The 25,415-nt window shown below is 49.3% G+C and overlaps 10 protein-coding genes across 10 annotated transcripts; 4 read left to right on the top strand and 6 right to left on the bottom strand.

Moving 5' to 3' along the window:
• Positions 1-2,454: 2,454 nt before the first annotated feature.
• Positions 2,455-3,698, bottom strand: BDV17DRAFT_265228 (MBL fold metallo-hydrolase). Its single transcript, XM_073758153.1, has one exon. The coding sequence runs from the start codon at positions 3,449-3,451 to the stop codon at positions 2,597-2,599; it is 855 nt and encodes a 284-aa protein (XP_073614925.1). The 5' UTR covers positions 3,452-3,698; the 3' UTR covers positions 2,455-2,596.
• A 513-nt stretch (positions 3,699-4,211) lies between these two features.
• Positions 4,212-5,806, bottom strand: BDV17DRAFT_292107 (MFS transporter; the record flags this gene model as incomplete). The annotated part of the gene is made up of 2 exons (XM_073762304.1): positions 4,212-4,857; positions 4,908-5,806. 2 exons carry the CDS (start codon positions 5,804-5,806, stop codon positions 4,212-4,214), a joined length of 1,545 nt encoding a protein of 514 aa, XP_073614924.1.
• Positions 5,807-6,149: 343 nt separating this feature from the next.
• BDV17DRAFT_298820 (Zn(II)2Cys6 transcription factor) lies at positions 6,150-7,574 on the top strand (the record flags this gene model as incomplete). The annotated part of the gene is made up of 3 exons (XM_073763774.1): positions 6,150-6,310; positions 6,364-6,838; positions 6,911-7,574. 3 exons carry the CDS (start codon positions 6,150-6,152, stop codon positions 7,493-7,495), a joined length of 1,221 nt encoding a protein of 406 aa, XP_073614923.1. The 3' UTR covers positions 7,496-7,574.
• Positions 7,575-8,387: 813 nt separating this feature from the next.
• Positions 8,388-9,670, top strand: BDV17DRAFT_265221 (zinc-binding alcohol dehydrogenase family protein). Its single transcript, XM_073758152.1, has 3 exons — positions 8,388-8,711; positions 8,764-8,881; positions 8,931-9,670. Exons 1-3 carry the CDS (start codon positions 8,457-8,459, stop codon positions 9,620-9,622), a joined length of 1,065 nt encoding a protein of 354 aa, XP_073614922.1. The 5' UTR covers positions 8,388-8,456; the 3' UTR covers positions 9,623-9,670.
• A 499-nt stretch (positions 9,671-10,169) lies between these two features.
• Positions 10,170-10,999, top strand: BDV17DRAFT_292105 (uncharacterized protein; the record flags this gene model as incomplete). Its single annotated transcript, XM_073762303.1, has 2 exons — positions 10,170-10,533; positions 10,602-10,999. 2 exons carry the CDS (start codon positions 10,170-10,172, stop codon positions 10,997-10,999), a joined length of 762 nt encoding a protein of 253 aa, XP_073614921.1.
• Positions 11,000-12,579: 1,580 nt separating this feature from the next.
• Positions 12,580-14,039, bottom strand: BDV17DRAFT_282296 (Ras-GEF domain-containing protein; the record flags this gene model as incomplete). Its single annotated transcript, XM_073760172.1, has 3 exons — positions 12,580-12,917; positions 12,976-13,192; positions 13,257-14,039. The coding sequence occupies 3 exons, from the start codon at positions 14,037-14,039 to the stop codon at positions 12,580-12,582; spliced, it is 1,338 nt and encodes a 445-aa protein (XP_073614920.1).
• A 674-nt stretch (positions 14,040-14,713) lies between these two features.
• On the bottom strand, positions 14,714-16,728 carry BDV17DRAFT_298815 (major facilitator superfamily domain-containing protein; the record flags this gene model as incomplete). Its single annotated transcript, XM_073763773.1, has 4 exons — positions 14,714-15,645; positions 15,705-16,047; positions 16,111-16,381; positions 16,451-16,728. The coding sequence occupies 4 exons, from the start codon at positions 16,726-16,728 to the stop codon at positions 14,714-14,716; spliced, it is 1,824 nt and encodes a 607-aa protein (XP_073614919.1).
• Positions 16,729-19,423: 2,695 nt separating this feature from the next.
• BDV17DRAFT_292102 (uncharacterized protein) lies at positions 19,424-21,031 on the top strand (the record flags this gene model as incomplete). Its single annotated transcript, XM_073762302.1, has 4 exons — positions 19,424-19,604; positions 19,946-20,077; positions 20,140-20,343; positions 20,400-21,031. The coding sequence occupies 4 exons, from the start codon at positions 19,424-19,426 to the stop codon at positions 21,029-21,031; spliced, it is 1,149 nt and encodes a 382-aa protein (XP_073614918.1).
• A 359-nt stretch (positions 21,032-21,390) lies between these two features.
• BDV17DRAFT_292101 (alpha-L-arabinofuranosidase axhA-2) lies at positions 21,391-22,365 on the bottom strand (the record flags this gene model as incomplete). Its single annotated transcript, XM_073762301.1, has 1 exon — positions 21,391-22,365. One exon carries the CDS (start codon positions 22,363-22,365, stop codon positions 21,391-21,393), a length of 975 nt encoding a protein of 324 aa, XP_073614917.1.
• A 707-nt stretch (positions 22,366-23,072) lies between these two features.
• On the bottom strand, positions 23,073-24,835 carry BDV17DRAFT_292100 (flavin-containing monooxygenase; the record flags this gene model as incomplete). Its single annotated transcript, XM_073762300.1, has 3 exons — positions 23,073-23,428; positions 23,488-23,618; positions 23,664-24,835. The coding sequence occupies 3 exons, from the start codon at positions 24,833-24,835 to the stop codon at positions 23,073-23,075; spliced, it is 1,659 nt and encodes a 552-aa protein (XP_073614916.1).
• Positions 24,836-25,415: the final 580 nt, after the last annotated feature.

The raw sequence follows: 25,415 nt of genomic DNA, 5'->3' as shown, positions 1-25,415 counted from the left end.
TCAGTGAACTGCTTCCTACAATGTCGGGGTAATAGACAATAATCTATAAACTAACTGTTATGAAATATGCATGCACAGGGGAAGAAGGGCAGAGCGAGGCTGTATCAGCTACACATACGTAGCCCACTAAGGAGCGGATGCCAGGGGTTCTCTCGTCCGGGCACCGTGCCCGCGATGAGCTCTCTTCGATAGATCGTTGATTGATTGTTAGATACAATGTGTCGACCGTACGACCTAATGATGATGGCAAGTGATGCGGCGCTGCTGCTGCTAGATGCTCCTTATGGGCCCGCTCGGTCAGGGAAACCTGGCTGCATGGGCGGCCGAACCATGCCTTCTGGTTGAGCCCTAGCTCTGGGATCACCGGGCTCCCATGCGGGAGGGGCTTGAACTCTTGATGGGTCTGCAACGGCCGGGCATCTGCTGGGATAGCGCGCGGAACTAGCGCTGCTCGACCCGGCTGGTCCATATCGTGCTTATCGCGGAGATGCCGGGCGAGAAGGGATGCCGGGATCGCCTCGCCGCATGGCTGACAGAGGATGCCATTATATATTGGATGAAAGATGACAGGCGATTGAGGGTTAGGCTTATAGTCAGACATATTTAATAAGTTGGTTCTCTCTTGATTAGAGCAGGTAGTAGAAAGAGCAAGTATCAAAGTAAGGAAGGAAGAAAAGAGGAAGGAAGAAAAGAGGAAGGAAGAAAAGAGGAAGGAAGGAAGGGAAAAAAAGGAAGGATAAATGCTTTATATACATTACATTTGCTTTTGCTTTTGTAGCCCCTCCGTTTTATGATTCTTGTCGCAGGATAACTACACGGGAAGCACAGATTATAATCGCGCGATGTATCAACTATCTGCACCAGCTAGCCAGCCAGGACTAACTGGCAGTGGCAGTACAGGATTGGCTGCTGCGTTAGCTCGATGACAGCTCGATGACAGCTTGATACTTGCCCAATGGCCCGCTTGATAGTTGCTCGGTGGCTGCTCGATGACAGCTCGACAATTGCTTTATCGCTGATGTTTCGGCCGGACAGCAGTGATTGGCTGGTGTTTCGGCGGGACAGCAGTGATTGGCTGGTGTTTCGGCGGGAGGGAAGGAGCCGGCGGGGATTGGCTGCTGCATCGGCCGGACGTGGGGCGTTGCGTCGGCAGGAGGGTGGTTAAACCCGAAGTGGTTTAGCGGGGGAGGTTCGCGGATCACCCGTCCGGCCGGTTCACTGAACCCCCCTGCCAAGACGGGCGATGTTTGTATGGCGTTTTGGCGGGAGACGGCCGAAGCGTGCGGCCAGTTATTGTAGAACGCCGTGGGCTCTGGGGAGCACCCCCGGGAGGGTCCTGAGGGGGGTGGCGAACTTCCCCTGCGTCGATGATTGCGGCTACCCCGCGGACGAATGTCCTCCATCTTTAGTTATTTATGGAACGCTACGGACCATCTGCAGCTGATTGGAGCTTTGTTTCCGAATCAATGAGGCCTGGGAGATCCACAACCGTCAAATGGGGTCGATCGGCACCGGAGATTTCCACGCGAAGGAGATCGTTGGAAAATGCCCTCCCATGTGTCGAAATTTCCATAGCTGCCTTCGCATTATCGATCAGATTTGGAAGATCTCTAAAGTTATCGAGCTCCTCGCACAAGCTGCTCAGGCGTTCTTGCTCCATCTCAGTGCGTGATTGTCGGGCCACAATGGATACTCTAACGCTGGCCTGTGGATGCTTGCGGAGGACAAGCTTTGTGGGAGACCGCGTACATGAGACTGCTTCTGATAGGAAAGGAAACCTCAAACAAAGGACAAAAATGAAACGAGCAGTGGCGCGGCGTTTCAGCCCATGAATAAGGCCCTGCTTTGTACGGCATTGAAGATCAAACGTGGAGAATAGAAAGAGGTCTTGTTCCCAATGGATGGTTTACTCTATTATATGACTAGCGCATTTGTTGGCGGGTTTGTCACAAGAAGTCGATGATTTCATTCGGCTCCAAAATCGTGGTTTCCAGCCTAGAAACCCTGTCTAATACATAATTTTTCTTCCTCACTAACGCTTAGTGATCATTAAACCTTTGGTGCTGGTAAGGACTGAAGTCCTCCTTCTATGGCTTTGTGTTCATACAGTGTAGCCAGTCAGGGAATAGAAGTCGGGGGGAGGCTGGGGCTACGCTATCGCCTGTGGCACTAGTTCCATTTGGCCCCCTACCCGCAAACTGTACGATTTCAGTGCGTCAGGATATTGTTCGAGCGAGAGTCGATGTTCGATGGTGGTGATTGCCTGGTAAGTCCTCCGGCACTATCTATTAGCAAATCCGGCATGACTCATCGTCAACAGCTCTCCAAGACACGCAACCTTCCAAGTACTATATAAGATCCTATTTCTACCGAGGGGTCTAATTTTCTGTTTCGTGATATGTTCCTTTTTGGAAAATACAAATTGAAGTGGTGAGCGTGAAATCTTAGCTTTGGATCTGAGAAATTTTTCTAAATTAACTTACAAGTAAACGAACTATCTGACATAACAGGGAAAAGGACAAAGCAAAAAGAAAAGAAAAGAAAAGAATTGAAGCAGAAAGAGGGCCATAGGGCCGCAATTTTAAGAGACCCACAATCAAAAAACAACTTTGGGAACGCCAGGAACTGTCCAGCACACCTTGTCCAAAAATCCCTCTTGGGTGAAAACCTCCAGCAAGTCCGCTCCGCCCTCCTTGAAGTGATCCCACGATTCGAAATGAATTGGGACCATGACATCGGCGCCAATATCACGGGCAAGCCGAACAGCTTGTTTACCATCCATTGTAATCTGGATAGGGCCAGTTGGGAACTCAAAGGTCGCATTGCCCAAGTTAAAAATGCCTGCAGTAATGTGCCATCTCTTTCCAATCTCCTGCAGTTCATCAATATAGACGGTATCTCCGGAGAAGTAGATTGCATTAGGCTTGCCAGATGGATCAACACCGAAGGAATCGGTCTCTAGGACGAAGCCCGTAACTTCTCCAACTGGAAAGTGCTTGCAAGGGGTACCAGTGATTCGGTACGTTTTTCCTCCGATACAAGAAGTCACAGTCTCCCAGGGGCGAAGGCCAATGACTCCTGGGCGTGGGCGCAAGTTAGAGGCACCGTCCACCGTCGTAAACACCTTTCGACCATCCAGCAGCTTACGGCCTTCTGGGTCCAAGTTGTCAAGGTGATCCTCATGGCTAAGAAGCACAGCATCGATAGGCGGCAGCTCATTGAGCTGAAGCGCTGGTCCTTGCTTGTTGACAAGGTGCGGTGGTGGCGGTATGCTGTCAAGACCGTACGGTTTCAGGTCCATTTGCTCCCAGACCGCGGTCGAATCATACTCTGTCCCTCCGATGGCTCCGAAGAAGGGATCTGTCAGGAAGTTGACTCCATCAATGTTGAGAATGGCAGTTGCAGTAGTGATGTGTGTGATTGTAAGGGTCGGTTTGGATGTTGCTGCCATGGCTGCGGTAAGAGCGAAAGTCGGGGATGTAAAATTTTGATACTGTGGATGCGATTCAATGAAATGAAATATTAAGACCCTCTGTTCAAGGGAAACCGAGGTTAAATACTTTGCTTTTCTGGAAAATATTAGAAATTCTGTTTCATCCTACTGATGATGTAAGTTCGGCTCATCCCACCCGTGGAGATAAAGTTTCAAGCCACGAAAATGAAAGAGAGATTTATAATATCTCTGCGGGATGTTCACGGGTTTATTCAGCAATTCAGCCCAGTGGCTGTGAATCACGTTGAGTGATTTTTCTCTTCTCTTTAGCCACTTCAAGGTTACACACAAAAGGATTGGCGCAGAATCTGGCCGTTTACGGGTTAATATGGTGGGGATAATTCAAGATCACTAGATGGAATGACGATAAATATACCGTAAAGTGTGAATTTTATGCATTGATTTAGAATATTTGCTGAGTATATGACCTTCATAACAACCCAACTGCTATCTGCTGCGCTCGAAAGCTTACTCCATCTAAATGTATTCTATTCTGGATATCCCGATACAACTACGAAAAGAAAAAGATAACCTCTTTAAACTTTATACCCAACTGTACCTTCGTCTTTAGTCAAGACACCTTATATGATCGCCACGAGTCCACGGGTTCGGAGATAGATGAATTTTGGAACGTTGTTATAGAATGACTGATCGTAGAAATCAATTGCACTTTGGACAAATATAAAGCACATATAACATTTTGCTAACAAGATTTTTTTCAAGCTGCCTGCAGCTTTTCTACCTCTTTGATAAAGCGACTCGCCTTTCGAATTCTGTATCCGTAAAAGTAGAAGACAACAGGTATCAAGATGCATACTGCCTCGACAAATCCCAGAATTGTACTTGCCCAATTCAAGCCCAGAGTCTTATACATTGATGGTCCCGCAAGCGGGAGGAATGCTCCCATGGCACTGCGAGTGAGCATATTTCCTGCAAGTGCGGATGCGGCGTAAATGCCATAAGACCGGGCAATGTAGTTTGAGGCGTAAATGAAGACGCATGCATTCCCAATTCCAAAGGGAACACCGGCTAGGATGGGGACGATCCAGTGAACGTTTGGAGTACAAGTCCAGGAAAACCACAGCTGGCCAATGGCTAAAAGAGTAGCACCAAAAAAGACGACGCTGACCATAGCCTCTGGTTGTACCATGCCGGTTTCTGGATCCTTGCGATGAAGATCGATCACTTTACGAAACCAAGGTTCGCATGCAATGGCGATCAAGACACCGACACCTATACCGACGAACGAAAGACCACCGATGCCTGGCGACCACCCACGTTCTTGTTGGAAAGCGATTGGATACGCGACGAAACACAGGTAAAGGATGCCATAAACAATCGCAACGTAGCCATCCCAGAATATACTACGAGAATGTTAACCTTGGCTTTGTAGCATGGGAGGGAGATAATTTACCATATCGGCTCTGTTAGGAGCATCACGAAAGGTCTCTTGAGATTGATTCTCAGTGAAGATGTAAAGCCGACACCATCGTCATAGCGTGTCCACCATTTTTGGTCCTGTGTCTCCTTTCTTTTTATCGCGCCGCGCTTTTTCAAGATCACGGGGGCGTATGTTTCTTTGACGGAGGCTATCAGGACCAGGGCCACGCCCCCAATAATGAGGACAATCCAGTTTGTCCACCTCCAGCCAAGATATTGGAACACAAACCCTCCTATGATTGGGCCATAGACAGGGCCGTTGGTGGGCCCAATAGACCAGAAGCCGAATGCTAAAGCACGATGCTTATCCGAGACGATATCATTCACAGATGCGGGCGAGTTCGACATCAATGCACTCCCAAAGAATCCTCCAAAGAATCTGCTCACGAGGATTGAAGCAATGTTTTGAGCTAAAGCACTCGGCAACAATAAAAGCAAAAATATTATCATTGAGACAATATAGACTGGCCGCCTTCCCACAAGCTCGCTAAGTGGAGCAAAAATGATGCTGCCTATCCCCATTCCAAGAAGGTAAGTGGTGACGCCAAGGAGGGCCACGATCTTGGAAACGCGAAAATCTTCTTGTAGTCCTGGAATCCCAGATGTGTACAGTGTGCTGGAGAGACTGACAACTGTAGCACCAAGACTCATAGCAGCGACAGTGAGGCCTTTGTACCAAAGCGGCCACAGGCGGGGATTTTCGGGGTCGTCAGAGTTCCAGTAAACTTCGAATTCCGGAGGTGCATCTATGCTGGCCAATTTAGAAATTGCTGGCTCGAGATGTGCGGCGAGGTAGGTTTCGGTGCCGACATCGAGGCTGTCGGTTTGTTCAGAGTCGTTGCGCAATGTTCCAGGATGATAGAGGTTGGGCATTGTGGTGCACTCCAATTGATATCCACTAACTGCCAAAAAAGAAATTTCCAAGGTAGTGGAGGTAGTAAAAGGAGTAACTCCATTTCGAAGGTTTGTCATTTATAGATATACACTTGGATAGTCGGCCTATCCCACTTGCCAGTTTATCCACAGATGTTTATTTAGTTAGCGCCACCTGTGAGTTATTCATCAAGTGGGATGACCGATGAAACTTCATTGGAGACTTTTCTCAGGGCCCCACCGGAGCCTCCAGTCATTACCTTCTCTTCTCCCTTTTTGCCTCCTTCACTTTTGTCATTTTCACAAAGTTGTGAAATCCAAAGGTTTGCAAATATTCTGCACAATGCCGCCTCCTGCCGATATTGTCCCCTTGTGGTTCCAATGTGACTATCCAGATTGCAACGCCAAATATCGGCGTAAAGAGCACCTGAATCGGCATCGTAATCATCATGTCAAGGAAATCAATCTCGCCTGTCCTTATTGTGAGAGCGTCCTGACCGGGAAGTGAGTAGTTTCTTCGAGTCCGTCGGAAGACTTTCAACTCAGAGAGTAATCAGTGACTTGTTGCGACGCCATATCCGGACTTACCATCCGCAGAAAGAACCGCCGCCGTCTCGAAAATTTAGGGCATGTAGTGCATGTCATGCACGGAAAGTCCGTTGTGAAGGTGTATTACCATGCAATGCCTGTCACAATCGCGGCGCCATCTGTGTTCCTAGTGGGGTTGAAACCGTAAGCGAGCAACGATTTTCGATCGATGATCTCTGCCCTTTGCCGCCTGTTTCCACGATTAATGATTCCGTTTCTGACGCTTCCCGGTGGATTGCTCATGACTATATTGATATTTACTTTAATACTTTCCATCCAAGATGGCCGTTTCTCCATCAAAGTACCTTTGACTTCGCCAAGGAACCTTGTGTACTTGTTCAATCTGTTGTCGCAATCGGACTTTGGGTGAAAGGGACTCAGGAGGCACGAGACGCATCAATAAGTCTACATAATAGACTATGTTCCGCATTTTATGCTCAAATGGTGAGAAGAAGAAGAAGCTCATAACATTAACTGCATATAGAATTGTGTGTTGATATCATCCTTTTGCTCTAGGACCAATGGTGCATCTCCAACTCGAGTCCACGCCAACACACGAATACCTCGTGGCCTATAACATCATTTCAAAGTGTGCTCTTGAATATCATCCTTTCTCTTTTCATTGCAAGAGAGAATGCTAGTACAGATTTGAGCATGCGATACCGATTACCAGACGACATATACGACCTTTTGGCTGCGCTTGTTCAGAGCTGTCGACGGTGGGGTATTTTCTACTACCCTAACATGGTTCTACAACACGATGCCGATGCACCACTCGCGCTTGTATATGTGAGCGTTGAAGAGATCAAGAGATTTGGACTAGCCCTCTATAAGGTGTGCCGATTGTCCACTCCCACTTCCTTTGACTTGAGCGGAGAATGTTTCAATCGTGGCAGAAACGATCTTTTGACCCTGGCCGACTTGTCCTTTTGCATGCCAGACAGTGATGAGCTGTGGAATGCTCCATTGGGCGCGGTGTCCGAGATGTTAAACAAGTCTGATTCATCCGCAATCGGACAGGATAATGGAGATGCGAAAAACTGGATATCTCAAGCATCTGCTCTTCTACATGACGCACGAGTTGGCTTTGATTTGATATAGCAGAAACTATCATAGAAGATGCGGCTTATTAGCCACAGATCAAAATGCAGCATATAAAGACAACAATCGAACATATTCCCTTACTATTTTCTTTCATGATAGAGTGGCAAAGTCTTGATAAATGTGCTTCTTTACAAATGGCTTTGATCTAAATACGTGATGGGAGTAGACTGCGGCAACATCCGCGATATATCCAAATCCGCATATCCGCGGATATGTATGTAATCTGATATCCAAATATCCGCAACGATACGATATGGATGGTAAAAGGTATCCGCAGTGCGGATTTGGATATCCTGTGGATAGACAAACAGTGCAAACTTGACTGAATCTGTTGCTACATAATGTCGACCGTACGACCTGCCTATTTAGGATATCGGATTGACGACCTCCGATCACCGAGGTTTATGCAGAAATTTTCTGCTATTGCCACCGTTCAAAAGTTATATCTCTTCTAGTTGCTGATTATTATCTGTGTATTTAAACCACCGTTTGCAGCTAGATTGAGAAATCAGACCTTCATTCTTTCATATGATTAGTGGTTGATGTCGAGTAATTTACACCTAGGCTGACGCTCATAGATGCTGATGGGACGCCGATGGGACCACCCCAGATTTTGATGACGTGATCAGCGGGATTACCGGGTGGGAAGACTGGGTGGGATTTCTGGGGAGATAGTTACTTCACATTAAAGGCCTTAGTAATCACTCTTGCTCACCTTGGTCACTGAATGCTTAGTCATAGAGTACCGGTCAGCTTAATTACCACAGCAAATAGAGATGGACAATGTCTTGAGGATTATTAATGGTGATGCAATGACAATAATTCTTAATGGTAATTCAAGACTGCTACAATATTAAAAGTATTAATACAGTTCCCTCGAAGCTATACCCTGCATTGCAATACCAACAATCTTTTCTGTCTACTTTTCTACATTCACTACATTTGTCATTTCCACACTATGAAAGAAGCCATTAACTTTGCTGGACCGGTTGTAAAGATCGTGGACAGTCCAATTCCTGAACCAAACGATGACCAGATTCTCATTAAAGTTATAGTCTCCGGATCGAATCCCAAAGACTGGAAAATCCCGGATATAGTAGCAGCTGGGGACTCTAACATGGCTATGTTCCAGGCAGCCAAGGCCGGGCTAAACCAAGGAGATGATATTGCAGGTATCGTCGAAAAAGTTGGCTCTAATGTTTTTGAGTTCAAGGTAAGTACAGCTCCTGTCCAATTGTTGACATTCTCTCAAATTCGTCCTCTAGCCAGGTGATCGTGTTGCAGCATTTCATGAGATGTGCACAACAGGTGGTTCCTATGCAGAATATGCAATCTCTTGGAGTCACACCACCTTTCATTTACCAAATCACATAAGCTTTGAAGGTGCGACTAGCAGATATCTTGTGATTATATGTTGACTAACATACAACAGAGGCCGCCACGATTCCCCTAGCAGCTTTAACTGCTGCTGTATCCTTATACGCACATCACCGGCTGCCATCGCCATGGACTCCTGCTCTAAACCCAATTCCACTTATCGTTTATGGTGCTAGTGGAGCGGTGGGCTCTTACGCTATTAAACTAGCATGCAATAGCAATGTTCATCCTATTATTGCTGTTGCGGGGAAAGGATCTCACTACGTGGAAAGTCTTATCGACCGGAGCAAAGGTGACACAATAGTTGACTACCGTCAAGGAGTAGAGGCAACCGCAAAGGGTATATCCAGCAGTCTCAAACAAGCTGGCCATACTTCTGTCTGGCACGCAATTGACGCTGCCATAGTTCCTCAGAGTGCAGAGGTTCTAAGAAGAGTCGTTGCCCCTGGTGGGCAAATTGATTTTATATTGCCTAACGATTTTGATGTGGCTCCCGCGACTAAATCCGTTACCTCGGTGGGTTCAGTTCACAACCAGTCTGAATTCGAAAACAATGAAGAGCTCGGATACGTCTTTTCCCGCTACATATCTAGAGCACTTCAAAACGGGGGTCTCTCTGGCCATCCTTTTGAGATCAAGCCAGGGGGTCTCGAAGGGGTTGAAGAAGCATTAAGAGACTTGAAGGACGGGAGAGCAAGTGCTATGAAGTATGTTTTCCGCATTGCAGATACTCCGGGGGTGGAGTAGGATAATCTGTTCAACATCATAAGAGTAAAGTTGAGTTTTGGGCTGTGGAGGGTTAGTCACTCACATGCGCGCCGCTTAAAGGTTACTGCATGTGCTATCTTTTATATTACTTATTAAATCTAATTATAAGCTATTACTCAATAAATCACCTCTAGGAGTTCTTTATATCTAGATGCATATTATATAAAACCTATACTTCTTAGAATAGAGGCCTAATATATACTAGATCTTTTAAGGTATAGGCTAGTATAGGTAGTAGAAAAAGAGAAAAAAAAATTTAGATTTATTTTATAAAAACTTAATCTCAAGACCGGTGATATGGTTCGACAGGACCCAGTCGACAGCTCCTTCGAGCTGTTCGGCCGCAATGGGACTCGAGCGAAGGTCCGCGGTCAGCGAGTTGAGCTCGGAGAGATTGAGCATCAGATCCGATGCCATTTGTCAGACGCCGACACGGTGGTTGTTGATATAGTATGCCCTTGTGATGATCTCATATAGCAGTCTCCCGTGCTTGTGACATTCATCCAGCTGCAGCAGAGTATCAGCAATGGGACTGCAGTTGGGAATAGCCCAGCCCACCAACGAGTTTCGCCGTAGTATGGCGCCGCTCAGGTCGCATTTGAAGCATGCCCTCCCAAACTACATGATCCCATCTACGTTTGTCGAGGTTTCCAAGTTCCCCAAGACACAGACTGGGAATCTGCATCGCCGCCTCTTGCGTGAATCTGCGTCTGTTCTCTCTCGAAGACAGCTGCTCAACTACACGACTTTCCGGTCAGTATATCGGGGTCCCGACTCCGAATCAGAGAGTAAAATCCAGGCTGCATGCCCTGAAGTCCTCCACTTAGCTCCAGGGGACATCAGCGTGGATGACAACTTCCTGGACCTAGGTGGGGACTCCTTGCTTGCTCGTCAGCTCATTACGCTTGCGCGGCTACACGGCCTGAATATATCCATCGGCGCTCTCTTGTAGTGTCAGGAACTGGGTTCAATAGCCAATACAGCTCAAAGTGTGCTCACTCCTCCATTCGCCCCCAGACGTCTGATCTTGCTCAGTTTGACATTCTCCGCGATGAATTCTTGGCCCACTCCGCGCCATCTCTTGTGGCTGACGAGGTGGAAGATGTACTTCCAGCTCTGGAAACCCCGGGTCTCTACGCCTCTCACCAGGTGGTGGACTATTTCCCATTCCATCTGACCGGCAGTCTGGATGTAGACAGGCTACGCGAAGCGTGTTCTGTTATTATGAGCCGGTACCCCATCTTGCGCACCGTATTTCATTTCTTTCGTGGGCAGCTACTACAAATCGTCCTGCGACGGGTCGCGCTGCGCTTCACAGTCCAGATGGCCGGTAGCGCTGACAATGCCATCCGCTGAGCGGAGTCATTCGTCAATGAAGACGTACAAAACCGTCGTCCTGTTGATCGGCCTGTTACCAAATTCGTGCTCTTTCAGGCCTCGGACCGTCGATATCTCATCCTCATCATGCATCTTTCCCACGGTCAGTACGATATCCACAGCTTGCGGTTTCTGATGCACAATCTTTGAGCTGCATACTGGAACGAGCCCTTCGTCATTCCCAAAACAATTTGACGCCCATGTCCGCCAGTGTTACCAGCGGCGAACCCTGGAGGCGTACGCATTGTGGCGAGATATACACGTCGGGCCAGGCCTCCTGTCTTACCTTTCCCGCCTCAGCAATGCCCACGCAGGCCCCGTGGTCACCACTTCCCATGCTGCTGCAAACGTGGTCTCGCCGGGACAGACTCGATGTCTTGTTGCAAATCCACAGCAACTTTGGAACGGAATGCGATGCAGATCGTCTTTTGCGTGCTTTTACCACTGCTCTGCGCAAGATGGAAGAGGACCCTCATGAAAAACTAGTTCCTTGATAGTTTCTTAGAATCAAAGCATGTTCTTACCCTTTAGCCCGCCGTCCATATATTCTGTATAAGCTACTGCTGTTCAAGAAGCCGATCCTTGTGACCAGCCAATGGTTTATACATTTTTTTTTCATTTTTACCGTTAGATATATGGTATATGAAGTATTCGCATAATGATGTTTCAAGATATATAGTTTCTGTACAAGGCAAAGTTTGCTTTCAGATGGCAGCCAGTGCCCTCAAGATATACCTATAGATGCTCCCGAGATCATGCCTCTCCATCATCGCACGCACTCAGCTGCAATCCCGGCGCCAAAGCCTGGTCCTAAACTCCTCACATTCCACTCGAAAACAGTCGCTGGAAGACATTCATGCCTTTCCTGGTGCTGAATATCTTGTTCACTTGTCTCGTCTGGTTCTTCTCTTCGGAAACGCGAGGTGGCAGCTTGTGGCATATTTATGGCTGCGCATGAGTGAGAACAATTCGTATACTGTCATTCAGAAGCAGGGCAGATTGCTCTCTCGATTCAGGGTTGTAGTGACGCATTAGATCATGAAGTTCATGTTGAGTCGGCGACTAATGACGGAGGCGGGCGATTTTGAACAGAGGGAGAAGCACTAGGCGTTCGCAGTACATGAGTCAGATACGTCGTGCCGAGCAGTACGATCAATTCAAATCTCCAGGAAGTGCAACGCGATTGTATCACCCATCGTTCCCATAGAAGCAATGCACGGTCATGATGTGGTGCCGAGCACGCAGATTGCCCTTTCTGGTATACTTTTGCGAGCGCCAGCGCGGCCATTCACAGCGAAATCTGACTGAAACCCGTGGGGCCTCGGCAGGGGCGGCTGTGAGGAGTAAATGCGAGGCCAGCGCTCAGGGCTCAGGCGGCCAGGCCCCCGGGCTGGGCTGTCCGATGATCGGCCACTGCGCTGTCGCATTCTTGCAGATCGCTCGCAGACCACGGTGACCAGTGCACCCTCTGGCGATTTGTGAAAAGTCACTGGTGCGAACCCATGATCAGATAAAGCCTCTGATCAGATAAGCTGAGAGAGTTTCAATCACTTTGTAGATCAATCATCCAGCACCATGCACGCGACCACCATAGCTGTCGTCATCCCCCCTGTCGCAGTATACGTGTCTCGCGATCGGTTCTCGTCCCCTCGGCCTCGAGGCTCCAGCTCGCAGCTTCGTTGCCACAGTTCGTACACATCGCCTGCTAATTGTAGTTGGGTGGCGAGATATTCCTGCAACTCAGGGACGGGATAGAGGCTGTATGATGCTTGTTGGAAGCGCTGGGCCTCGTGAATTGTAGTAGCTAGCATAGAATATTTTGAGAAGTTTATCAATCCTTCAGACGTCATGGCAGGATTGCCGTCTTCAATGAAAACCAAGTCTTTGAGAAAAAGGCCTGTCCGAATGTATGGTTAGCCACTTGGACCAAGCCATCGAGCGTAGATGCCACCAACCAAGGAAGGGGACAGACGGCGGTAGTACGCGGCGTAAAGCGTCGCGGTAGGTCTGGTAGTTTTGATCGCTTGATATGAGAGCCTGTAACGGCTCTAGAATGCTGCAAGTACGCTCGGTGACCATAGCCCACGTACGCCCCAGCCGGTAGACGGGGGCACTTTCTAGCCCAGATAGAACGGAGACCACTGCTGAGTAATTCTGGAGGTGGTAACATGCCTATGAGGTGGTTAAGCCTGGTAAACCATACAGTTTAATTCTAGGTGCGGATTCGAATACTTACACTGGCCACATTAACTAGATGCCCTATGACCTGGGTCCTCTTTTTCAAGTCACCTTCTGCCAGTATGAGAGTACTGGCCCAGGTAGATAGCTGATTGAAATATCGGATCAATGCCCTGACGTTTGGAGCCGGTGAGGGTGCGTTAGAACTCTCTTTCTTTTGCCAGTTTTTGTTAAGCAATTCCCTGGGCTGGAGTTTGCCGTACATGGACGATTCCATGAGGGTCAATTGTCTTGCGATCTCCCGGGCGTCAATTTTCAGAAATTGAACCTTGTTCAGTTTGCGCGGCAAAATCGGCTTTGGAGGGTTCGAGATGGAGGGCTGCGATCTTTTCGTGCGCTCGACGCCCGCAAGTCGGCAGCGAATGATCTCGAGCAGTTGCTGCACCGCACTGGATTCGGCACTGGTAAGCTCGCTGGCAAATAGCTGGAGCGTCAATAGGCTTTTGTGTGTCTCGGGCCCTCCAGGCTCTGTCCAGAAGCTTTCGAGCCACTGTCTTAGAACATTGATCACCCGTAAACGAACAAGCGGTAGCGTTGCATTTGACCATTCCGCAGCTGCCCTGGGGTCTAATTTAGCCGGTGGAGGACCATCAAAGCGCTCAAGAAGGAGCTGCACGAGTTCTGTTCCTGTTGTGAAGTACTGGTATGTTGTCAAGAAGATTCGATTGAACGAGGCGTCCAGCCTGTCGGGGCGAGTGAGATTTTCCACCAGCGCTGCCAAAGATCCAGCTTTCACAACCTTGATGTCCCCACTGTAGTCGTAGATAATTGTCTCTGGCATTTCGACATGATAGCAACCCGCCTTCCCCTTGCCTTTGTCAATTTTTTCGTCCATGGTAGTGTCAGAGGCAGCAGGTGGGACACATCCACGCTGTTCTTCGTCTGCGCCAGTCGCCGTTCCTCGAGGTGCCTTGAAGCCCTCGGGTGAGAGCCTCCGAGTAGATAGATCCGAAGGCCACCTATATATCTCTGGTGCAACGTAATCATGCGCAACGATCACGTTCATGGGCAGACAGAGGTCCATGGTTCATTCGGGTAGCTAGACGGTGGGGTTCAGTGCGCAATCCCAGTGCGCCGACTCAACCCGTGCTCCACTCGAGCTTGCATGCAGCACGGCAATTCTAGCCCTGGAGGCTGGCCACCCTGCACGCTGCAAGTGGCGTCTCAAGGGACTGAGCTTTGTCCGATCTCGGATACTCGGTGTCGCTGTGGAAATTGGTGGAGCCCGACTCGGGCCTGGATTTCCTAGCACTTGAAATCGTTTATAGCTTATTTCCATGTCGAATATACAACTTGCGTCGCAGATTCTACATTATACGGGGGTCAGTTCCAGACTCCAGAAAAGAGGGAAGCTACGCATTTGCAGGGGTATCAATTCTCGTTAAACTACTAATGATAACGAAAAAGACAGGGATAGGAGCACGCGCTTCGCACTTTTACAGCACGACAATGAAACTAAAACACGGTGCCCTTGACTTGTACCTTTTTCTTCAGGTCAATGTCCTTGATAAGGATGGTCCAGGGAATTGCAAGGACCATGATTCCGACACCAACCGCCAGTAACCTGAGCTCTGCATAGGCGTATGCCTTTTGAATCGCCGTTCTGACAGGGCTTCCGACAGCGTATCCGGTTTGAGTCACAAGATCGTCGTAAATGTTATCGAAGTTTGACATTGCTGATTCAGGAAGATAGCGGACAAGAGCCTTGGGGAATGTGTTCTGCCAGATAGAAGTGCTGATGGTAAGTCCGGCAGAGTTCCCAATGGTGCCAACCACGTTCAAGAGAGCCAGTGCAGTGGCGACATGCTGGTGGTCAACAGCAGCCAGAATCGCCAGCTGCTCGACAAGAATAAACACCGAACCACCAATAGCAAGAAAGACCTGGCACATCACTTGATAGCCAACGCTCATGTTCGGCTCGCGGAAATAGATCATTAACCCTTGCATGAGGATATAGAGCGGGATGGCGATATACAAAGTCCATTTGTACTTGCCGACCTTGCGGATAACCCAACCAGTAACCAGCAACACTATGCCAGAAACAACGTCGAAGATATTGTTGATATAGTTTGCGGTGGCGATGGTCAAGTTGTTATTGACTTGCAGCCAAGAGGTGAAGTAGTAACTCCAGCAATAGTTGGACAATTGGTAGGTCGCATCCAGGAGGACTGCACCGATGATCGTGCGGTCGCTAAGCATGCGCCACTCAAAGAGAGGAACAAGAGCAAGCCACTTCTCCCAGATCGCGAAAAAGAATAGCATCGAGAATCCGACGACCAGCATGGCGATAATGTAAGCGGAGGCCCAGCCCTCAGGAGCGTAGTCTGCGATGTCGAACGGAATCTGGAACAGCACCAGCCCAGCGGTGAATATAAACACGCCGAACACTAGAGTTCTGAGTCAGTCTTGTTACCATCCCTGGAGCCTCCGGTTGGCAAGTACTAACGATCAAATTGAATGGACCAATGCCGGATGCTCTCCCAGACCGTGCGACCACTAGGTCTCTTCACGCGGTATCCTTCTCTCTGAGCTTTCAGCAGGTTGTATTTCAGTATGCCGTACAACGGAATGGCGACAATGGGGGTTGCGATCGCCCAGGCACCGAAGCCCCATCTCCAGGAGACCTGGTAGTAGAACTCGTCCGCCACCTTTGGTCCGGCAAAGGCCGTGATGATATAAGGAGAGTAAGTGAAGGCGTAGGCAAAGGCACGATTCCGCAAGGTCGAAGCGTCAGCTGTTACGACGTCAATGGCGTATTCCATACCATAAAATCCGACGTAATAAAGAACCTGTTCTCTTCTTGTAAGAATCCGCATATCTCAAATGCAAACAAATGCCGCTGTCGGACTTACATTTGCGGCGCAGTAGGCCTCAAACGTGTTGCAGGCCGCCATGAGTATCAACCCGACTGTGAGGCAGAGGACCATAAAAAGGAAACCCTCTGCTCGACCCCAGACATCCATAAGCTTTGCCATCGGAAGATATGTCGCGGCTGCGAAAGCGTCGCCGATGGCTGTCGGGAGAGCAGATAGCGAGTGTGCTTGGAAGGAGCTGGTAACATAGGGATTCAGACTGCTGGAAACCGAAAGTTGAAACGCGTTCACGAAGTAAAGGAACCAAATGCTATTGTAATCGAGATATTAGCCCACGTTCGCACAGCACCGGGTTGGGGAAGAATTGAGGCAAACATACTTGATAAAAACAGCGATGAGAGTTCCCTTGGACCAAGTCAAAGTCACGGCCTCGACGTCTTGAACACCGCGCTGAGCATTCCTGGTTGGCCTCTGCTCGTGTGGCCCGGAGCTGCTGTATGTCGAGGGTCCTCCATCGTGCGACTCTGGATCTCCGTATTGTTTGCCGTCTCGGACTGAGGTCAAATCGACAGAGCTGGTCTCGGTGCGCTCAGTCTCCTCAGTCGACATGCGACGGAGGACCGTACGGGCTCTGCGGACCAGGGGACGGACACCCATTGCGGTTGATGATGGCAGGCGGAGTGAGACAAGGTCGCGATGAAGTGGGCATGAAACCAAGATAAAGTGGGTTGCCCAGGCCGAGCACAAGCACCGAAGTCGGATGCTTGTTCCTCTTAGGTGGCCGCTTTTCCCGCGTGTCATGATGCACGTCTGTCCAATCGAAGGGCAGAGGGGCTGTCAGTGTGTCATCGTATTGCTGTAGTATGCAGCCTATACTCTAATTGGGCAAACATCCCGTGCCAAGCCTCAATGAGATTCGATGGAAACGCGCGCTATAATTGTTATCCATCAGATAATCTTATCTGATCATCTCTCTCTCGATGACTGCTCTGACGTCGGAACTAGAATGCCCCGACTCGTCCTGCATGAGTCACTCTTGATCTTCATTGTACGAGATTCTTTAAGCCGCCAAAGGTAGTCGCGTGTGCCTCTGGAGTGGACAGTCCCCTCGCTTCAGCCATCCGGCGCGGGTGAACCGGCGGCAAGAGCGGCGGCCGGGGAAATTTTTCAAAAAGAAATTATTGTGCGTCGGGAGCGAGAGAACTGACCAGGAGTTGCTGCTTCTTACAGAGTAGCGACAGCATTCGTCTTTGCTGGAAAGTAACTCCGCTGACAGCTTTGCAGCAAATGCATGAAGCACTTCGCCAGATGGGTTTTTGTATGCCTCTTTCTGGATTGGCACTTATTCTATTTCTTTACTCGCGATGAGTTTTGTTATCCCCGCCCAGGTAGAAGAATGAATGTTGTCTTTGGATGTTCCTGCCACCGCCAATAGTAAAAAATGAATGGGCCCAATGGAGTCCGCGACAACGCCATCTGCCACCATTCTCTCAGCGCGCACGGTCGATTTACTAGACTTGGTATCTTCTTTCTTGTTCGTCGATTCAGTGGATTGGTATCTCTTATTATTCAAGTAGGCCCCTTTATTTGCTTTGGATTCGCTGTTGTGAGCATATTGGCGCCCCACATCAACCGGAATATATATTTTGGCACTACGTCAAGTTCTGCCACTTTGTGACTGGGCACGATATGACAACTCTGACAATGGTTATTTTGAACCTCACCTCGGTACGCACTTCGAGCTTTTATCGAGGTTTGGACGTTGTCAGGGGTCTGATATAGCTCATAAATGACTCCAATCACGTAAGCATCTCCTCAATCCGGGGGGCGCTCGCATAAAGCACCAGCAAACCCCGTTCGCGAGAGATCAAGGTCGATTTTATCAACCGCTTGATTTTCTCTCTTAATACTAGTCCGCAAGTCATCATAGATGCGAGAGTTCGAGGCCACCAACGAAAAGTATTCCGCGACCTTCAGTAAAGGCGACCTTCCACTCCCGCCAGCTCGGTAACCCATTATGAATCCCTGAGAGGAGGATTCTGTCTCACCTTTTCGTTGCGTAAGATAGCCGTGGTCGCTTGTATGGATGCCAGACTCGGTTGGTCTTCAAGTCCTTATTCATTTCCGGAATGGCTGCTAATTGAGGATGTAGGCCCCGCTAAAGCCCTTGGCCTCGAAGAGGGCGATACGCATGTTATTCGAAACGTCTGTGGGCGCGCTGTCGATGCGATTCGCAGCTTGATTATATCACAGCAGCTTCTGGAAACTCGGGAGATTGTGCTGCTGCATCACGTATGGGCCTCAGCAGGATTTGGCTTAGGGGCGGCTTTCCAGCGCAGAGCTGCTGCTGCTCGAGCTTATTCTGCTTTGAAGCTTTGCATTGCTATGAAATCGACAGGGGGATATAAAGACCTCTGCAGGCAGGATATTGCCAAGATGGATGCTGGTTTGCGAATCGGTTTAAGGTGATCTGAAATTCCATAAATCAGGGGGTAGTCTAGGCACGATTCAAGTGCCAGGTCTTCTCCAACAGCCGCAACATGTATCGGTTGGAAAAGCCACACAGCTAGTAGCTTTAGTTTGAGTAACAGCCAATCATGAAGCAGTAGTTGTGGTAGAGCGTGATCCTGGCCGTTAACTTATCACTTTAGCCTGGGTTATGCCACGCCCTGCTATGGCGTGCAGCGCTGCTCCAATTCGGCCACCGGTCCCCATAGATGCAATTGAGATTAGTATCGGTGGCCCCTGCAGGAATCGAGGATAGAGGCAGAATCACTATCTTTGGTGACAGTTTTGTGCTTTCAGCAGATCAGCATGGAAGCAGACGTATTATTTCCTGTTTTCGGCCCGGGTGTTGGCTATAGAATCGTGATAGGGTTGGGTAGGGCTTGCTCGGTAGACTAGAAGGCATTGCTGACTGGATATTTGTACGGCATTGCTGCGACATTTTGGTTCTGTGCAGGTTGCTCGGTCCCAATTCTTACATTTGCCGTTCTGGCAATCGAGCTCAAACACAAAGCTCCCAATGCACACACTTTCCTAGAGCTGGTCAAGCACCGATACGGTGCCCCGGGCCATATTTCTCTCGCCGTCTATTCCCTGATCTATCAGGTCTTCATTTCGGTCAACTTGCTGGTTGGTGGTGCCAGCGTCTTCCACTTAACAACGGGGATGCACCAAGTCGCAGTCTGCTTCTTGTCCCCCCTGAGCGTCTGCATATATACGTTTTTGGGGGGGTATCAAAACAACCTTCTTGACAGAATGGGGTATGTCTAGTCCTTAAATGGTGTGAGAGACTCGAGTACGGCCATTGACTTGCTTGGCAGTTCACACTGTTATACTTTTCGTCATCATGCTTGTTTCCATGTTTGTAATGCACGCGACATCAGTCCATGTCGGTTCGCCGGGGAAAATGTGGGAGCTCTTGATGGCTGCCTCTGAGATTCGACACCTTCTCACCATGAAAACGTCTATGGCGGCCTTGTTGGGCTCACTTTTCTCGGAGGCGGCTTGTCGGCAACTGTCGATTTACAGTACGCTTGTGACGTTTTTCCCCATTTGTGATCATCTTCTAGAACACCGCACATAGGCTATTCCAAGATGCGATTGCCGCTGATCCAAAGTCTACGGTTGCTGGATACTTGTTGGGGCTCTTTGCTGGGTTACTAGAGTAGGCTGCGGTTTTTCCTCAGCGCCCTCGCTCACATTGAATTGTATAGTTCGCGACTCCATTCTGTGTCTCAACCACCTTTGGCCTCGGAGCTGCAGCGCTTGAGCATACTCCAGCGTGGTACGTGCTTTTTTGAACTATTCTTTCCCCGGAAATTGGCAGGAGAACTTCTTCTTCTGACCTTGGATAGGCTGACCTATCCAGATCCTATATCAGCCGAAGTGGCGTCGCAAGCGCTCGAAATGCCATATGCGGCCTACGCAATTGTCGGCAAGGGCGGCATCGTCACAGTGCTCTTGATGCCGTTCCAAGCAATTACGAGTGCTTTGAGCTCGGGTGAGACAATCTATTGCTCTTTTTCCATAGGTTGAATGTCTGCTCACTCTTGAGGGTAACAGAGACGGTGGCAATGACGAACTTAACAACTTATGATTTCTACCCAGCATACATCAGGCCAACAGCCAGCGGCAAGGAGCTTATATTCGTCTCTCATGTTGCCGTTGTCGTATACAGCATTCTTGTCTCTTGTGTGGCAGTTGGCCTCTGCTATGCCAACTTCTCCGTCAGCTTTAGTGTCACAGCCATCGGCATTATCATTGACGGTGGGTGCCTTGAAGTAAATCGGCACTGCTTCTAGGGTATTTACTAACCGTGATAGGTGCCGTTATACCCAGTGCATGCACTCTTTTCTGGCGCAAACAGAGTAAATATGCCGTCACACTCGCCCCTATCCCGGCCTCTATAGCCAACATTGGAACGTGGATTGGTGTAGCTTACAAACGTGAAGGCGTCGTCAGCGTTGCAACACTGCCCGACTTCTATCCATGCGTGGCCGGCAACATGCTCGCACTCACTGCGCCAATTGTTCTCACTCCACTCACCACATACATCCACCCTGAGAACTACGACTTTGCCAGGTTTGAGGAGATCCAGCTGGTCGATTACAGTAACATTTCCGGCGGCAGAACAGCACAGGACAACAAAGGCAATACAATTGTCTTGGAATCCCAGGAAGCCCTTGCGTTTGCGCACCTAGAGTGCTCTGAGCTTCTTCGATCGCGAAACATTGCCCTCGGTGCCGCACTGTTCATCGCAGTCTCAATTACTATTCTGTGGCCATTCCCGATGTATGATACTGCGTACACTTTCTCTAAGAATTTTTTACTGGTTGGATTGTCTTCACGTTTATCTGGGCCTTCTTCGGTGGCATCACCATCACTTGTCTGCCTCTTTGGCAGAGTCGACGACAGATACGCACATTCTTCGGGGCATTACCCGATGAACTATTGATTCGGCGAAACGGTACCAGTGTGTCAGCAGTCTCTTTCACAATTTATGGAAACCGCAAATTACGAGACTTGTGCCCTCTGCTAGTCAAGGTGGCTAGGTGGCTATTTTGTTTTCCGCCGGGCCTTTGTTTGGAAAGGATTTTGACGGCTATTTACATTGCGCTTTTTTTGTTTTTTGAGTGAATGATATGTACTAGTTTAAGACTCGCGGAATACTCAGTTGGGGATCAAATCATGGTCTTCCATAGCGGGAGATTTGACTGAATGCTTATTTACACTCCAAGAATCGTGAGCTAAGCAATACAAGACGACCACAACCAAGCTGCACTTCTAGACCTCAAAGCCAACGTTGTCTAGTTATTACTGAAGGGTAAGCAGGCCCGGTCTGTAAGGCAGCAGGTTGTAGTCGGCCCCGGAGCTGGGGTCCCGTCCCTGGTAGAGCAGCTGGAGATTGCAGGGGTCAATGCTCATTGTCTGGTCAGGGTTGCTGCGCACAAGATCACCGTGACTGATGTCGTCCGTCCAACTAGCACCGCTATTTGCTTTTCCAGCGAAAGGCTGGCTCTCGGTGGCTGCTTGTGGTGTCCACGAGCCACCCAGACTGTCCGCAGTGAACGATCGGAAATACCGCCCGTTGGCGCCAATCGCTTCGACAATCATGAGGTATTGACTCTGGCCTTGGACGGTATAGACTTGCACCGCTTCAAACAGGTTTTCCCTCGTGTCGCTCAAGATAATCTCGGATTCCGTGCCGAAGTCGCCGGGGAAGTTTTCAATCGGCATGCTGGCGCGGTAGATGTTGCCATTGTCTCCTGCGAAGAACAAGTACATTGTTGTATCGTCGCCAATGACGGTCTGATCAATGACGCCAGTGTCAGAGTCGGAAATCGTCCCGGAGAACAGCGGTTGAGGCGCCGACCAGCCATTGGCTTCGGTAGGGTCGCTCGATGTGAGGTAGGAGAAGGACGTTGGACCCCATTGGTAGGCGAGAATCCAGACATCTCGAGGTTTGAAGTAAAAGAGGGTCGGCGCAACAGTTCCTATATTCATTCGGTTTTGGCTCGCCGATGCCATATCAGACCAGTCGGAAAATAGTCCAAAGTTCAAAGAGCCCCAACCCGAGTCTGCGTCGTAGAACGATGCATATACCAGATACTGGTCGTTGTATACAACGCTGGTGAAGTCTTTGAGTGACGCCCAACTTGACTGGGGCTCTGCCAGCGCGTCAGACGATGTCCAGCTGTAGGTCGATGGAAGCGCGCATTGCGCCACGGCAGCTGGCACCAGGGCGAGCAGCACCGACCACACTTTATTCGGAATGTTTGAGGGTCTCATATTTGATACTGTAATTGGAGATGAGTATGGCTTGGTGAAGAATATTTCCAAGAGCAAGCCGAGCTATTTAACTGTTTTCTAGCTCTCAAGAGCGAGCTCGTAGTCGTGCAGAGTTCTGTTCAGGGACTATATATAGACCTTGTTTTGCCCGTTCCGTCACGGGCATGTACAGAGTAGAGCCATCCACATGGGGCCCCTGGGAGGAGATGAAACAGTGTTTTAGGCTGAAGTTCCCCAGATGCAACATATTTGATGCAAGACCTCGCTCTCGCGCTGTATCACCGAGAGGGCCACGAAACAGGACCAATCTCATCGCGCCTCAATTGGTCCACTATAATCAACGCTCCATGGACGTGTCACATCAAAACGATGCCTTTTCCTTTATACATCCGTCAAAAACTCAGAGGCTGGCAATCGTGACCATTGGTCTCAGTCACAGTGGCTGCCACTCTATGTGAAACATACCCCATTCGCACAGACCTTGAAGCTAGCAAAACTGCCAGCCATGTTGAAACCCAAACCAACTGAATAGGCTATAATACCCAGGGACAAAATGGCTAATTAAAAGAAGGGTAAAAATGGTCTGTTCTTTAGGCTAAAACATGCTTTGATCGACATCTGAGGCATCTGGGACGCTTCAATCGCAGCAAGCAAGATGAAAATTCGGCAGGAAGGCGGAAATAATCCTAGCTAGACATCACATAAAGCTAAAGTTGGCTATATCTTTTAGTCGTGTTCTCCAAACCTGCGCGTTTCTTCACAACGAATCCCTTCCAGTCCTTCAGGCTCTCCCTGCATTCGGCCTCGTAATTATCAATCCCCAAGATATATGTCAGGAGTTCTTTCTTCTTGCCAGGGATATTGGCACCTGTCCACCACGAATCTGTTTCTGCAAACAAAGTATCCTTTGCAGCCTCGTTAATCTTTAACCGCCACTCATCCTCTGCCTCGGCAGTGGGTTCAATTGTCTGTAGTCCCTCGGCTTCCAGCTTCGCAATCGCATCGACAACAAAGTCAATCTGGCACTCGAGGATTGTCGGCCCATTTGAGAGTGCCGTCGGCGCTGAAAAGTCTATCAGCTCTGTGCCCAATGTCATTTTCAGTCATAGTGAATGGACAGACCGTGGGGACTGTAGCTCAAGAAGCAGTTGGGAAATCCAGAGACCAGCATCCCAAGGTATGTGCGAATCCCCTCCGCCCAGATGCTCTTTAGGTCAACGCCAGTCTTGCTTCGGATATTCATGGTAGCGACCCTGCTAACGTCAGAATATCTTTCAATGCACGAAGGCAGCGCTTACGATCCGGTAAAACTATCAAACCCAGTAGCAAAGACAACGTAATCGAACTCTCGGTGTTTCCCATCAACAGTCTTGATTCCGTTTTCGGTGAATGTCTCAAAAGGCGTCTGCAGCAACGGCACGATCTCGACGTTCTCCTGGTCCAAGCATTCGTAATAGTCAGCCTCCAAGGGTGAGCGTCGAGTGAGTATAGGATACGGAGGCTCGACTGGGGCCATCAAATCGCGTTTGACAGGGTCTCTCATCCGCGCGCGGGTCTTCTGCGCCCAAAAGTCATAGGCAATTCGCGATGCCCGTGGGTCGAGAAAGATTTCCGCAGAGTTGCCGCCCGCAAAATGAAACGCGCCTGATCTCCAGAGAGTCTCATAGTATTCATTGCGCTCCTGATCGGATAGCTCGAAGATGCTCTTGTCGCTGCGAGCCAAAGGGAACCCGCTGGCCGACTTTCTGCCAGCATCAAACAAGACTCTGAAGTATGGCTTGAATGTATCCTGCTCCGCTGGACTGAGAGGGCGGTTCCCCATTGGGAAGCATATACTCGGTCGCCGCATGAACATTGACAGTCGACCAGCTTTCTTCGCCAACTCTTGCACAATCTGGACGCTGGTGGCGCCAGCCCCAATCACTGCAACGTTTTTGCCGGTCACATCAATATCGGTCGACCAGGCAGCCGAATGATGGACACAGCCCTTGTATTTCTCAATGCCAGGGAGCTCGGGGAAGTATTGGCGATGAAGAAGACCAGTGAACAGACACAAGTATCTAGCAGTCCCCATGTGTCCTGCCTCTGTCGTGACAGTCCACTGCGACTTTTCCTCGTCCCAAGTTGCCGAGTTGACTCGGGCATTAAACTGGATATCCTTCCGCAGGTCAAGGCACCGGTCGACGTGTGCGAAATACCCTCGGATCTCTTCGCTGGATGGGAAACGCTCCGTGAAGTGAAAGTCCTTCCACACTTCTGGCAGGCTGAGTTGGTAATACGGCCATTCCGAGTCGACGCGGGCACCGGGATATCGATTCCAGTACCATACGCCTCCCAGGTCTCCTGCCTCGAATACCTTGACTTTTAAGCCAAGACTGCGCAGTCGGTGGAGGCCATAGAGACCACTGAACCCGGCACCAACAATAATGGCGTCGCAGTGGAAGAAGTTGTCTTCCTGAACAGAACCCATTTCCTCTCTGTGTACGTCATACCGACATCTGTTTCGTACTCAAGACTGCTTCTTAAGCGCAGTTCTACTGCGGGGAACTTGCGACAGCCATGCCTTGAGAGCCGAGGTGATGCATACGATGCATGATGGACAAAGAATGCGGGGTTGGACTGCATATACAACAGGGTGGCCTGCGCACCCTGAGGCCATCAGGTGGTCCCTTTTACTCTTGTGGAGTCCATCTCGGCAGCTTCGATCACTGATCTTCCCTGTTTCGCGTTCAAAAGCTGGAGATGCAGCAGCATAATGCATAACGTCCATTATGCATTTTGTGCAAATTATGCAAATTATGCCGAGGACCCCCTCTGGAATGTGGCCACGAGCTTGCCCAATTTCAAGACAACAGTGGGGGCTATGATCACGTTCTAGCCTGCTTAATGGTACTAGTCCAAGTGGTTCATACTGTTTTATATTGTAACTATTGGAAATTGAGCGCGCTATTGACTTATTTCAAGGGCGCCACGATGACTGTTTCCGGCCGATCCTCTTGCATCATACTTGCACCCCCTTTACTCCACTCCCGATCGCGATCTTTTCTGCT

This window comes from Aspergillus undulatus (genome assembly GCF_047715775.1).
Source record: "Aspergillus undulatus strain CBS 261.88 unplaced genomic scaffold BDV17scaffold_29, whole genome shotgun sequence".
In the NCBI taxonomy this organism is placed as follows: domain Eukaryota; kingdom Fungi; phylum Ascomycota; class Eurotiomycetes; order Eurotiales; family Aspergillaceae; genus Aspergillus; species Aspergillus undulatus.
This window is presented reverse-complemented; position numbering and strand designations above follow the sequence as displayed.